The sequence below is a fragment of the Typha angustifolia genome, chromosome 6 (genome assembly GCF_048772165.1).
Source record: "Typha angustifolia cultivar Huaian chromosome 6, ASM4877216v1, whole genome shotgun sequence".
Lineage (NCBI taxonomy): Eukaryota > Viridiplantae > Streptophyta > Magnoliopsida > Poales > Typhaceae > Typha > Typha angustifolia.
This window is the reverse complement of record NC_133244.1, coordinates 5,194,481-5,207,216: the sequence shown is the minus strand read 5'-3', so window position 1 is coordinate 5,207,216 and position 12,736 is coordinate 5,194,481. Positions and strand designations below refer to the sequence as shown.

Here is a 12,736-nt window from a genome sequence, read left to right as displayed (position 1 = left end):
AAATTATTAAACTATCCATTAAAATTTTATTTGTATTCCTTTTCCCTTTATGATTTAGATTAATATGAAAAATGTTAAACCCCCAATTAAGCTCACCTTACAAAAAAAAAATCCATTTCATATTTCCCATAACCACTCAATTTTACTATTTTCTAACCAATTTATCTATGTTTTACTTTCAAAAAAAAATTTGACAATGGAAGATATGAGAGATTAGAATGATTATAATATCTTGATTCATGAGACATTTCTCTATGAATGGTATATAAAATTAATATAATTATTTTCAATGCTACATTTCATTGTTGAACTAAATTGTTATGCTTGTTTGATTATGCTATACAATTCTAAGTATATATAGATACTAAGATTTTTCATATAATTCTTAAAAAAAATTAGAGGATGACCTACTCTTTTCATGCTTATGACCATGTTTAATCTTGACTAATGATATTTTCAATTTAATATACGATATCACTCGAATGGTCCAAAATTCTTTAGAGATAGTCACCAAAATCAAATTCGAATATGTAGCTAAATGTATTTCTGTCGTGAAAAATCTCTCATAGTAATCATTTTGGATCGTTACCGTTCAAAGTATATGTTACGAGTAATGCAATAAAAATAATTTGGCTATTCTCATTCAAAGTACATGATAAGTAATGTTACCCAATAATATTTCCCAATCATAAATGTACCATTTATGCTAAGCAATGAACATAGATAACTTTCGAAAAACTAAAAACCCAGTAGATTTGATTAAAATGAAATTCTTGATCTCATAGAAGAACTTTGCAATCACTGGTAGGACTCCTCAAGCGCACCGCAAGCTTCTTGAGTTGTCGTTCATTTAGCACAGTAAACTTTATAATATGATGGAATCACTCTATGATTAATTTTCATATCATTTTAGACTATCTTTATAGTCTCTGTAATGTTAAATTGCAAACATAGCCATTAAGTGCAATATAGTTTCATATGGATAATTTAATTAATCTAGAGATAAATGACAAAATCTTTTGATTTACATAACAAAATCAGAAGTTATATAACAAAATTCATATGTTCATAATGGATACTATAGTTATATAGTAAAATTCATAAAAATGAAACCCATAAATACACAATTATTTGTAGGTCCATAACATAATTCAAAAATACCTTTCATCATATAAGACATGATATTACACATCTTCCGTCATGAACAAACTTGAGTACTACTTTGTGATCTTTTCTGCATATTAGTTTATTGCATGTATATTTTTTCATTAAAAAATTAGGGATAATTTCATTTTTTAATCCACATCTTAAATTTTTTTATTACCTACATACATCATGAACTAAAAAATAAATTTTCACACATGCCCTACTGAATTAAGAAAACAAATTAACTATTTAGACTCTAAACCAAATATATTTTGGTTCACATGTAAGGGTTTAAGTGGTAAAAAGATTTCAAAGAATATATGTGAAAAATGATGATAGTTCAGGGATATCTACATAGAATTAGCCAAAAGAATTATCCAAAATATTGAAAATCCGAGAAGCTTTCAAGCTTAAATCTTCCATGTGCAATCCTTACCAATGCAATGTGCATAAAATCTAACAAATAATTCTCCTACAATAATGAGAATTAATTGACTTTAATTATTTTCTTATTATTGTATTTACTATTTTATAGTAATCATTAGATCGTTTTTATCTTTCTAGGAGTACATCATAGTCGTAGAACTTTCAAAGCTTTCAAAACCCTAGCCATCACCTTCCTCCAATAGCACCCTACTATACAATCGTCCACTACCACTCTTATCCGTCCGCCACCCTCCGACGACCATTGTAATGTTGGATATTTACCAATATGTCTCATTCTAACATTTCTCTACTATTTTATTTATATCTTTTCATCTCGATATCTAATTTAGGTAAAATTAAAACATTAGAACCCTAACTCAAGAGGCTACCACCATCTAAATTTTTATAATTTTTTTACGTACGAATCACTTCATATCTGGTTTGTAACATATACTAGGCACTTTAAGCATTATATCAGCAACCTTGTTCATTAAGATAGCAACAAAAATATCGCCGCCTCCTCTATGAAAAATATGAAAATTTTATTTTAACGCTATATCATATTCACCGAGACGCCCTTCCATGAATTTATAAAAGGTAATTTTGATTTACTCAACAGTAGAATTCTCACTACTAAGTCGAAGAAAATGAATCCTATTCCTATCTCTATTATAGTTTAAATTTTTTTTCCTATTATCTAATATGAGATTGTTCCTATGTCATATTATTATTAGTGAATTCTAAGTTCATTGTTCAATTCTAAGTTGAGGAGATGGACAAGGAGATCAAAAGAACTTTCCCTCCAAAATAATTTAAGTTCTAACATCCAATTAACAGGTACTATGGCAACCATGTCTTCTTTAGTTCCAAATTATTTTAAATGGAAATTATTTATCTCTTTTAAACTAAAAAATAAGACAAAGGGCATATTGGTTATAAAAAATAGTGAAATTAGAATACATGATTATAGAATAAAATAAAATAAAAAAAAATATTATTATAGAATAAAATAAGAAAATTTATCAGTATATTATATCTTTTGCTCTTATTATCATTCACATCCTCAAAAAATACTCTGAGTTAAATTTACCCTAAAATAAACTAAAGAATGGAAATATAATATTATTTATTAAAAATAAAAATTAGAATACCTAAAATACCCCCTCATTTAAAATCTAATTATCTATTTATTTGGCCTAAGTTTAATAAATTTATTTTCTCAAACTATGGAATAGTTAACAATAATTTGATGATTTTATTAAATGCCATTTAATAATAAAAATTTAGGAGTTAGTTTGATCTTAGGCATGACCACATGAGTGATTTGTAATTTACCCAAAGGGTAATTACCCTTATTATCACCGGTTTTTGAGTTTATTACAATTTTACCCCGACCGGAATCTTACTGATCCGACCGCTCCCATAACTCCCATCAGAGCAAACCGAACAATCTAGACCTTCCACGTTGTCGATCCTCGGCATTCTGTTTCAACCAATCAGAGCAAAGCTTCCTCTGGACCTCTTCCTCAACTCCACCTATATATACAAATCCCCTCCTTCCTCACTGGCTATTTCCGTTCGAAAAGAGCCATCTTTGCGCCTTTCTTTCCAATCCCTCACAAAGCTAGGGTTAGGGTTTTGACCTCACTAGTTCGAACAATGAGCTCCACAGCTTCGACCAAGGGCGGCCGTGGCAAGCCCAAGGCCTCTAAATCCGTCTCGCGATCTCAGAAAGCTGGCCTCCAGTTCCCCGTCGGCCGAATCGCCCGCTTCCTCAAAGCCGGCAAGTACGCCGATCGTGTCGGCGCAGGTGCTCCGGTCTACCTCTCTGCGGTCCTCGAGTACCTCGCAGCCGAGGTTTGTGTTTCTGCCGTAGACCAAGGGTTTTGGTTCCTTTGGTGATTTGTTGTGATCTTGTCTGATTTCTTATACTCGCCTTTTTAGGTTCTTGAGTTGGCTGGGAATGCGGCGAGGGATAACAAGAAGAATAGGATCGTCCCGAGGCACATACAGCTCGCGGTGAGGAACGATGAGGAGTTGAGTAAGTTGCTTGGGGCTGTGACGATTGCGAATGGTGGTGTTTTGCCTAACATTCATCAGACGTTGTTGCCCAAGAAGGCAGGGAAGGATAAGGGGGACATTGGATCGGCATCACAAGAGTTTTAGACCTTTTTGTGTTGAATAATCACAGAAATGTTGGAGTTCTGTTCTCTTTGTTGGTTATTGCTTCTCTTTTCTTGGTGGACTATAGATGTGGCAGTTTGATACGGTGGAGTGGCTTAAGGGTGTAATGTTTTTTGATCGTAAATTTTAATATAATTTTTGTATGAAAATGTGGAATTTTGGAAAGTTCCTTGTCTTGTTTGGATTGTTATTAGTACTTTGTTCTTTGTGTGCGTGTTTATTTTTTCTTTTGGCTTATTATGTACTGTTCGATTAATCTTTTGTGTATTTCTTAACTTTCGAACAAATTGGTGATGAAACAACAAAGTTTTAATTCATTAGAGATAATAAGCTTTAGCCCATTTGGTTTGTCGATCTGGTTGTTCTTTCATGGCTGTAGTCGATTGACATTTACTCAACTCTTTAAGCGAATCATCTTTTCCCCACTTTGTGCGTAACAATCGGATGTGTAAGGCTGCTTACTTGGTCTGTTTCCTTCTCTTTGTTAAATTGCTATTTACTTTCTTTACTGTATTCATTTTTACTGGCATGTTGTCGTGCCCTCAGTGACTTCCAATTTACCTTTTATTTTTTAGCTGTTTGCTGTTATTTCTCTTTCCCTGCAACCTCTGGATTTGTGTGGTCCAAATCGGAGAGAAATGTCACTTTCAAGGTTAATATCCACAAAATTAAATGTTTTTGGTAGCTGGATATGTGGTTGGCCTACCTGGTCTCTGAACTCTTGTCAGGAGAAGCAGAATATGAAAGAAAAGAAAAGTTCTTTTCGTATTGCCTTCTGGCTATCTTCAGACTCATCAAATTATTGGGGGAGATGAGTTTGTTGGTCTGTTATGGCTGTCGCCTGCCTCTTGACAGGCTGAGAGTGCTGACTGTTAGAGCTGTAAATTCCCAAGAGTCAGCTGTCAGTTCTCCTGAGTCAGGTCGTTTGAGGTTGCAGATCTTGGAACAAGTTGATGAGGAGCTGAGAAAGGGAAATGATAGGACGGCGCTCTCTCTTGTTAAGGATTTGCAAGAAAAACTTGGGGCAATTCAGTGCTTTGGAGCAGCAAGGCAGGTTGTTTTTCTTTCTAAGTTGTTTTGCTATAGTAATTCTCCTGGGCATTGATGCTGGTGTAGTATCATATAATCCTAACTAAGGTAGTCCCATTGTTAAACCTGAATTAGCTTCTTTATTTGGTGAGTTGGTTTGTAAGGACATTCAGAATGTTGATGAGATGGTTTTACTCTTGTCTGAGTTAGGGTTGCTCTTCTGTTCTTGGTATTAGAGTTGAAATGTGAGATGGTTGTAGGTTTGTCTGAGGTAGGGCTGCTTTTCTGCTCTTGTTATTAGAGTTGAAATGTATGACTTCCTCAGCCTCTTATTAATGTGGACCATAGCTTGTCTATTTGTCTCTTGTTGTATTGTTGATGCTGCTGTATATTGCCTCTTATTAATGCTGCTGAAAGTCTGAAACTGTGAAGAGTGATCCACTTTCAACTTTTTGTTCAATTTATGTTGTACTTTTCTTGTCTTTTTATCTTTTAAAAATGTTGTTTTCATTGTATTGTATACCTTTTTGTGTTTTCACTATATGGATTGCATTTTAGCTTGTTTCTTTTGTAAATGGTAGAATTTGTGCTTTAGGTGCCGCAAAGACTTTACAGCTTGGATGAGCTGAAGTTAAATGGAATCAATACATCTTCATTTCTATCACCTGTGGATGTAACTTTGGGCTCAATTGAGAGAAATCTTCAATTTGCTGCAGTTTTAGGAGCTCTTTCAGCATGGGTTGTATTTGGATTCTCTCAACTACAGATATTGTATGTTTCATTGGTCCTACTGTTTCTATGGTCCTTAGATTTGGTAAGTTGACAAATTATTTTTTGTCAATGTAGCTTTATTTCTTTATGCAACATGTAATTGCTCTACCTCATGTTTTGATGAAACTACTCATGAGTTGATACTTTAATGGAGTTGCTCTTGCTTAATGTAGAAAGATCCACTAGATTTGCTATTCATATGGCTCACTTTGTGCCCTCTGTCATCTTTTAAGAGAAACCACTCTTGGCAACAAGTCTTATAAATTAAATTATACTGCCCTATATGTTTTACATCATATATTTTTCTTCCAGATTGCTATATTGATGTTTTCATATAATGTCTCATGTCTTGTGTTCTTTCTCTGTAGCTCTTAACTTCTACATTTGGCATGAATTCTTTGAGAGCGAAAATTTAGATGAAAATTTCTCTTGTTAGCGTAGACTGCACTTGTGCAAGTACCTTGCCAGTATTCTGACTGGATAGCTTATACTGTATATCTGAAACCACTCCAAACAACACGATCCTCCCCCTACCTATCCACACAGTAAAAAGAAAGAATAAAAAGGATGGCATTCTACTTTCAGCTCCAGTTAGTAATGCTCATGTTCCCTGACACATTGACTGCTTGTCAGATGTGTTACCTTGAGAGTCAGTGTTCTTTATAATAAGAGATGAGGCATTCAGAAGGTCATTTTGATGATTTTAAAATGGCAATAATTTCTTTTATTAGATTTGTAATATCTCTGAAACTATAATTGTATCAGCTAAATATAGCACAGACAAAGTGATATACATTCTGGGATTGTAGAAGTTCAGCCAAATTTCCAAGCATTATTCTGTCATCTATCGATCTTCCAGTTGAAAAGTAAATCTAGAACTTTGACTGAGACTGCTTACAAGAAAACAGAAATGTATTTGCCTGGCCATCAAAAGAATTGCACTGGGTCTTGAACAGAATTTTAGAAGTACAAATTCTAAAGGTGAAATTTTATTTTGACATCTATACGCAACCTAATTTTAGGGTGTAATTTAATTATTTATTTATTTTGGGCTCTTGTAATGGGCTATCATATTTCCCTCTTATTCTGCCCTCTTTGTTTGCTTGTTTTGGATATTTGACTAGTATGTAGTACCATCTTAGCAGCAGTTTTGCTAACATGTTTTGCTATGTAAATACCTAAGAACTTTCTGTATTTAATTTTTCTTTCTCATTGCATGAAGATTGCTAGAATTTATTGCTACAGTATAAACATTGTACTCCCTTTTTACTTTCCTAATTCTTTTGCTTCCATGGAAATTTCATTAGATAGCTTTAAAGTTTAAACTAATCATATTCTTAAGCTACTACCTAACTATCATTATCTGCTAGGTCTCTTTCAATGGAGGAGTGAGGAATTTAGTACTTGATACTATTGGTCATAGTTTCAGTCAAAAGTATCACAACAGAGTTATTCAGGTAGATCAGATAGCCATTATAGATCTGAATTTTACTTTCTGAATATCTGTAAATAACCTTCTGTATGGTAGGAAGCGTGGATTTCCTATTTTGTAAGGGTGATTGTGAAAGACTAGCTACCCTATAAATTGAGCACATAGACTCATTCCAACATGTGATTCTCCACTTTTTTTGCTACAATATTTTCAGTAAATAGTTAGGATGATTTGATAATGTTTTCATGTTAATATGCAGATACTAAGAATGTACTTGATTTGTGGTAAACCTTCTCTAAGCTGGTGTTTGGTTGCTGTTTATGGAAAAACCCAATTAGTTGTGGTCATTTTTTCTAATCCTTGAGTACATACCTCTAATCTGATTTAGTTAAATTGAGTGTTTGGAATCATGGATATTAGTGTCATTATTACCTTTGATAAGATTTGCATTTCAAATTAAAGTGTTGCTAAAACTAGAATAAGAAGTGAGAATTGAGGATATATTATGTAAATTGACACTAATACCTTTTCTAGTGGATGGATGAAGTACACCGGAATAATATAATTAAAATTACCCTTCACTTCCAATTTTTTCTTTTCTGGAAAAGTGTGTCTAATTTATGATCTTCCTTGTGCAATGTTTACCTCTATGGCTCTATATACACATTATCTAACTACGGGTATGCAATGCCTACATATATGTTAAATGGTTGCTTATAGGTATACAATGCCCGTTGGTAGTTAGTAGTTATGCAAATGTAAGTTTTTTGGTACAAAATGTAGGTTTCTAGTAATGAAATGACAGAACCCGCCGTTTGGTCTTATCAAGGGTAAAATGGTAAATTCACTTTGGGCCTAAACTCATTCCAAACAGAGAAAAACCAGGTTAGGCCACATTCCTGCTCAATTTTAACTTTGCTTTTCGAAAGAAGCTGATGTTTGGTTATAAAATCAGGTTAAGGAACACTAACCTAGTTTAAGAAACTCCTCATTCCGAACAAGGCCTAAAAGCTTAAGTTGTTACCTTTCAATCATTTACATTCTAACAAACTTGATATCTGGGCGCAATTCATCTAGTCATGTGAGAGGGCTGCGAATTAAGCTGTTTTTACCAATGTATTAAATGTTTGTTCTGCACTAGTTTTGGTTGATGAGAGGATGGATGGATGTTGTTCAAAATCATTTCCAGGGAGCTTAAGGAGATGAAGGATGTATTATGGAGAGTGTTTGAGGAGAGGGAGTGGTGTAGGATAAGAGAGCTTGAGCTTGAGCATGGCTGTGGAGGAGCCTAACATTCATGGAACTTGCTGTAGGAGATGGAGATGCAACCCAGGTTAGGTGAGCAAACCTGCAGTGGGAGCTGCTGCCAGATGTGTATGGTTGAACTGCATTAGGGAATAAAAGTAAGCACTTCCAGAGTAACAGTAAAGTAAGCGATTCCACTGCTTTGTAGAGAAGAAGGGCAAAAATGACAATATGACAACACCATCTATTCAGTTTGCAGGAAAAAGGGAACTACCACATGGCTCTGCTGTTATTTCTGGGTGGGAAAAAAATTCTTTCAATTGTAGGTAAAGTGAGGTTAAGTATAACACATTAGAGTTCCAGGCGGGACGACATGAAATATGGCCCAACAGCGATGGGGTAACATATGTTTTCCCAAGAGTCTCTTGGAGGCTTACCTATATAAATATATCTTATGGGCACCAACCATTCTTAGCTGAAATTTGATTTGGAAATAAGTGACTCTTGGTTCTATTTCCTTATAAATCTTTTTGTGGATCGCATTAGGGAACATACAAATTATGGTAGAAAGCAATTGGACCAACAAATGATGAAGGGCGATGTTGATAAGTCTGTTCCTCTTTTAGGGGTCTAAATTTCCTAGTTATGTTATGTGGTATGTATTAACCAATGGATACCATTTTCTTAGCTTTCTACTCTTAAATTCTTCAGCATTTGGAATGATTTCCAATTTACTTATAGTTGGAGATACCTTCTGATTTTTAGAGGCACATTTATTATGGCAGAGCCTGTTACACTGTTTACCCAGAACAGATCATATCTTGAAGCCTAACTTCATTGATCATTTAAATTCAATATTCGTTAGTGGGGAAGTGACTGATAAGTCAATCAGAAGTTCTTTCCTAGTGATGAAAATAAATTTATTTCAACAGATAAAAACTGAATGTTTGTTCGAGTTAAATCATGAATCTTGTAGCTAAGCTGCCACAGAATTGATCTCCTGACATTTAAGTACCTATTTGTCTTAATTTTAAATTGTGTCTACTAGATGGTCCAAAGTATCCGATTTCTTATTAGTAAGTAGTTTCTTTTGGATAGGAAAAAGGTTTCTACGTTTTTTGTTTTTTGTTTTTGCATTGGTTCAGTTGTGTGGCACTTCTCACATACTTATTTAGGGACTGATGTGTAATGGATACTGGGCAGCATGAAGCTGGTCATTTCTTGATAGCATACTTGCTTGGAGTACTTCCGAAGGGATACATGCTAACAAGCTTGGAAACCTTAATGAAGGAAGGATCGCTAAATGTGCAAGCTGGCACAGCTTTTGTGGATTTTGAGTTCCTTGAAGAAGTAAGTTTCTTTTTTCTTATTTATCCTTTTTTTGTTTTTGTTTTCCTTTTCTAGATTCAAAGCAGTATATCTGTTTGACAAACTAATATTTTCATAATCAGGACACTATGTGCTCTTAAGGAACTCTGCATGTGCATGCTTGATAAAGGAGGGGTGCATAAGATAGCTTAATGCATAGAATAGAACTTTTGTAAGATCACTATGAAATGGACCCATACAAGAAAACTAAACTCTATCTGTTGGGTTGTCTCCTTACATGGTTATCCTTTGGTATTGGCTCCCCAAGAAAAACACTTGGTTCTACCCTGGGGTGCGTATGGTTATAATAATAAATGATCTCAGAGTTTTATATAAGGGCTTTGTTAATAGTTGTACTAGGTCTTAGTTTCCTCTTTTTAGGGTTTTCCATTTTGAATTGGCCCTGGTTGTAAATAGACTAGTCTGATTGGCCAATAAAACTATGAATTGAACTGCACTTGGCCCCTTAAGTTGATTGAAAAGCAATTGAATTGTAGGCAATATGAATTGATTGCAAAGCAATTGAGCTGTAGTCAATATGAATTGAACCCAAGAAATCTAAATTCGGTCAATTTTCCTTTGGTTCTGACATCACACCTCTGTTTATAGGATTTGGCAATGAGTAAAGGGTAGGACATCGTTAATTATCATTTGAATGAGATGGCAAATGTCAAGGGTTCTGACACCATTACGAATGATTGTTAGCAAATGAATTTGCCAGTAGGAAAGACTTAGGTTCGCGATTCAGTTTTTAGTAGCGGTTTGGGGAAATTTTGGTGCTCATGGTCATGATGGTTAAGAGAAGAATCAACTTAACATGATTAGAGGAACCAAATGACTAAAAGAAAAAAATCTGAGAAGTTGAAAATCTTGTACATCAACAATTCAGTAGTGTTTAATTTTTCTAGAAGTGGTGTTTGAGAACCTTGATTGCAGATTATATTAGAAAAAACAAAGCTCGTCTTCTTATGTACATTTTATTTAGACTCTCACTGTAATAATGTCCTCTTCTTTGCAGATTAATACTGGAAAAGTATCTGCAAAGGTTAGAACTGCTTTTCCTTGAATTCACTCTTATCAGTTGCACATGTTATGATTCTTAAATATGTCTATTTATAAATCTTGATTAACTTATTTTTTATTCCTTGCTTTACAATCACTTTATTGCTTATGCTCTGAAGTGACCGAAAAATCTCATTTTCCCTGCTAATATCTCTAATTTACATTCTTTTATTATGATCACACTACATGAAAAGTTTTACAGTCATTAAGGATTGGCCTAATTTTATGTCAAACTTTTAAGATAAGCACATGCATTTTCTTAACTTTGATTTTTGTTTAGGTCTTCCAGCATCTACATATGTTAATGCTTCATAGATTCGATATTTATAGTTCTTGTTCAGGTCTTCAAGCATCCAATGTATTAAAGCTGCATAGATTGGATACGTATTGTACCTTCCTTCAACATTTATTTTCCATCATGAACTGAAGTAACTGGTTGCCATCATTTGATGAGGGTAGTCGTAAAAGTCAGTCTGTTTGAGGGATCTGATGGTAACTATTTTGAGTTCCTGTAGAAATATCGAATACGTAGTTGTAACTGTTGGGGAAGTTATGCCTGCTATGTGGAATGGAAGTTCAAAATTTACGAAGGATGCCGAAACTAGATTGCAGCTCTGTCAAATGCTTTCTAAATCAAAGTATATTCTGGATAGTTCAAGCATAAATGTCAAGTAGTTTTGAAATTCTTTTCCTTTTCCTCTTTCAATTTTAACCATCAAGTCCAAGAGAATTAGTGGTGGTGGTCTGCCAACTATGTCTGTATAGGTGACATGCACATAGACGTGAATTAGTGGTGGTGGTGAGTTTTTGAAATTGAGAGCTCGTGTGGACCTTTTCAATCATTTAATTCGTCAAGAAACTATATATAGCAAGTGTGGACCTTTTCCAATCACATATAAAAGCATGCATACTGAATTCCAACATATATAAATGCTTCTAGACAATAAAAAATTTAGAACTCGTCTGTCACCAAGTCTATCTTGCACCTCCATTCATAGTCTGTAGAACCTCAAATGATATGATATTTGGTAAAAAAAATGTTGTGCTTTAGATCACAATCAACTTTTTGGTTAAAATCTTTCCTTTCCCAATTGTTTGTTGGAACTCTGTGCTAATCAATGATTTGTGAACAAAGGGATGATACCTGCTAAGTGAGTTCTTGGTTCCTGTCGTTCATTTCGATGAACAGATGTCTACGAAGCCATTCAGTTTAGATGATTTGGGAGAATATCCGAGGGAATAACAAGAGTTTGAAAACTCATAACATCATCTATTTGAATATTTGGTCACTGCACCAAGCTATAATATTTTAAATCTCTCAACAGTAGGAAAAATTCACTAACAGATTTATTGAAGGTAGATGGACTCTGACAACTGCTAGTCTACTTGTGCTTTATTGCCTCTTTCACATAATTCCCTTGCCCAGAGCTGATGCACTTCTTATCAGATGCTGAACAGGTTCTCATGCATAGCACTTGCCGGTGTTGCTACAGAGTATCTCTTATATGGATATTCTGAAGGAGGACTTGCTGACATTGATAAGGTTAGATGAAAACTAAGAGTGTATTCCCCCTCACGAACTAGTGTTTAACTTTGTTTATTTCCTAACATCTTGAACAGTTAGATGGATTACTAAAGAGCTTGGGGTTTACCCAGAAGAAGGCAGATTCACAGGTAAGATGGGCTGTGCTAAATACCATTTTATTACTGCGTCGACATGAGAAAGCTAGACTACAATTAGCAGAGGCGATGTCCGCTGGAAAGTCGGTGGGATTATGCATCGACGTAATAGAAAATAATATTGATTCTGAAGATATTTGATGGCAAGTAGGTGGAGAAAAAGGACTGCAGAGAAGATTAGGATGGTTAAAATGATTCTAGTTTCATGACATTTGAATTGCTGTGAATGTAGTATACAAATGATCAGAAAATTTTCTTTTATCAATGAAGATTTTGTCATAAAATTAAAGGGTGTTGCTAATATGATTAATGTCCTGAATCTGCTACTGTTGCTATGGCTATATATGCCATGCAGCACATCCGGGCTCTTTGCGCATTTTAATATCCACTCTC

The 12,736-nt window shown here is 34.4% G+C and overlaps 2 protein-coding genes across 3 annotated transcripts; both read left to right on the top strand.

The window, feature by feature from the left end:
* The first annotated feature begins 3,157 nt into the window (after positions 1 to 3,157).
* On the top strand, positions 3,158 to 4,097 carry LOC140760936 (histone H2AX-like). The gene is made up of 2 exons (XM_073098045.1): positions 3,158 to 3,429; positions 3,517 to 4,097. Exons 1-2 carry the CDS (start codon positions 3,232 to 3,234, stop codon positions 3,736 to 3,738), a joined length of 420 nt encoding a protein of 139 aa, XP_072954146.1. The 5' UTR covers positions 3,158 to 3,231; the 3' UTR covers positions 3,739 to 4,097.
* A 359-nt stretch (positions 4,098 to 4,456) lies between these two features.
* On the top strand, positions 4,457 to 12,649 carry LOC140760935 (uncharacterized). Of its 2 annotated transcripts, XM_073098043.1 has the most exons (7): positions 4,459 to 4,810; positions 5,381 to 5,599; positions 6,927 to 7,013; positions 9,437 to 9,583; positions 10,620 to 10,646; positions 12,111 to 12,206; positions 12,284 to 12,649. In XM_073098043.1, exons 1-7 carry the CDS (start codon positions 4,568 to 4,570, stop codon positions 12,482 to 12,484), a joined length of 1,020 nt encoding a protein of 339 aa, XP_072954144.1. In that variant the 5' UTR covers positions 4,459 to 4,567; the 3' UTR covers positions 12,485 to 12,649. The 2 variants fall into 2 exon arrangements, with proteins under 2 accessions (XP_072954145.1, XP_072954144.1); XM_073098044.1 differs by lacking the exon at positions 6,927 to 7,013 and having other exon boundaries at positions 4,457 to 4,810.
* Positions 12,650 to 12,736: the final 87 nt, after the last annotated feature.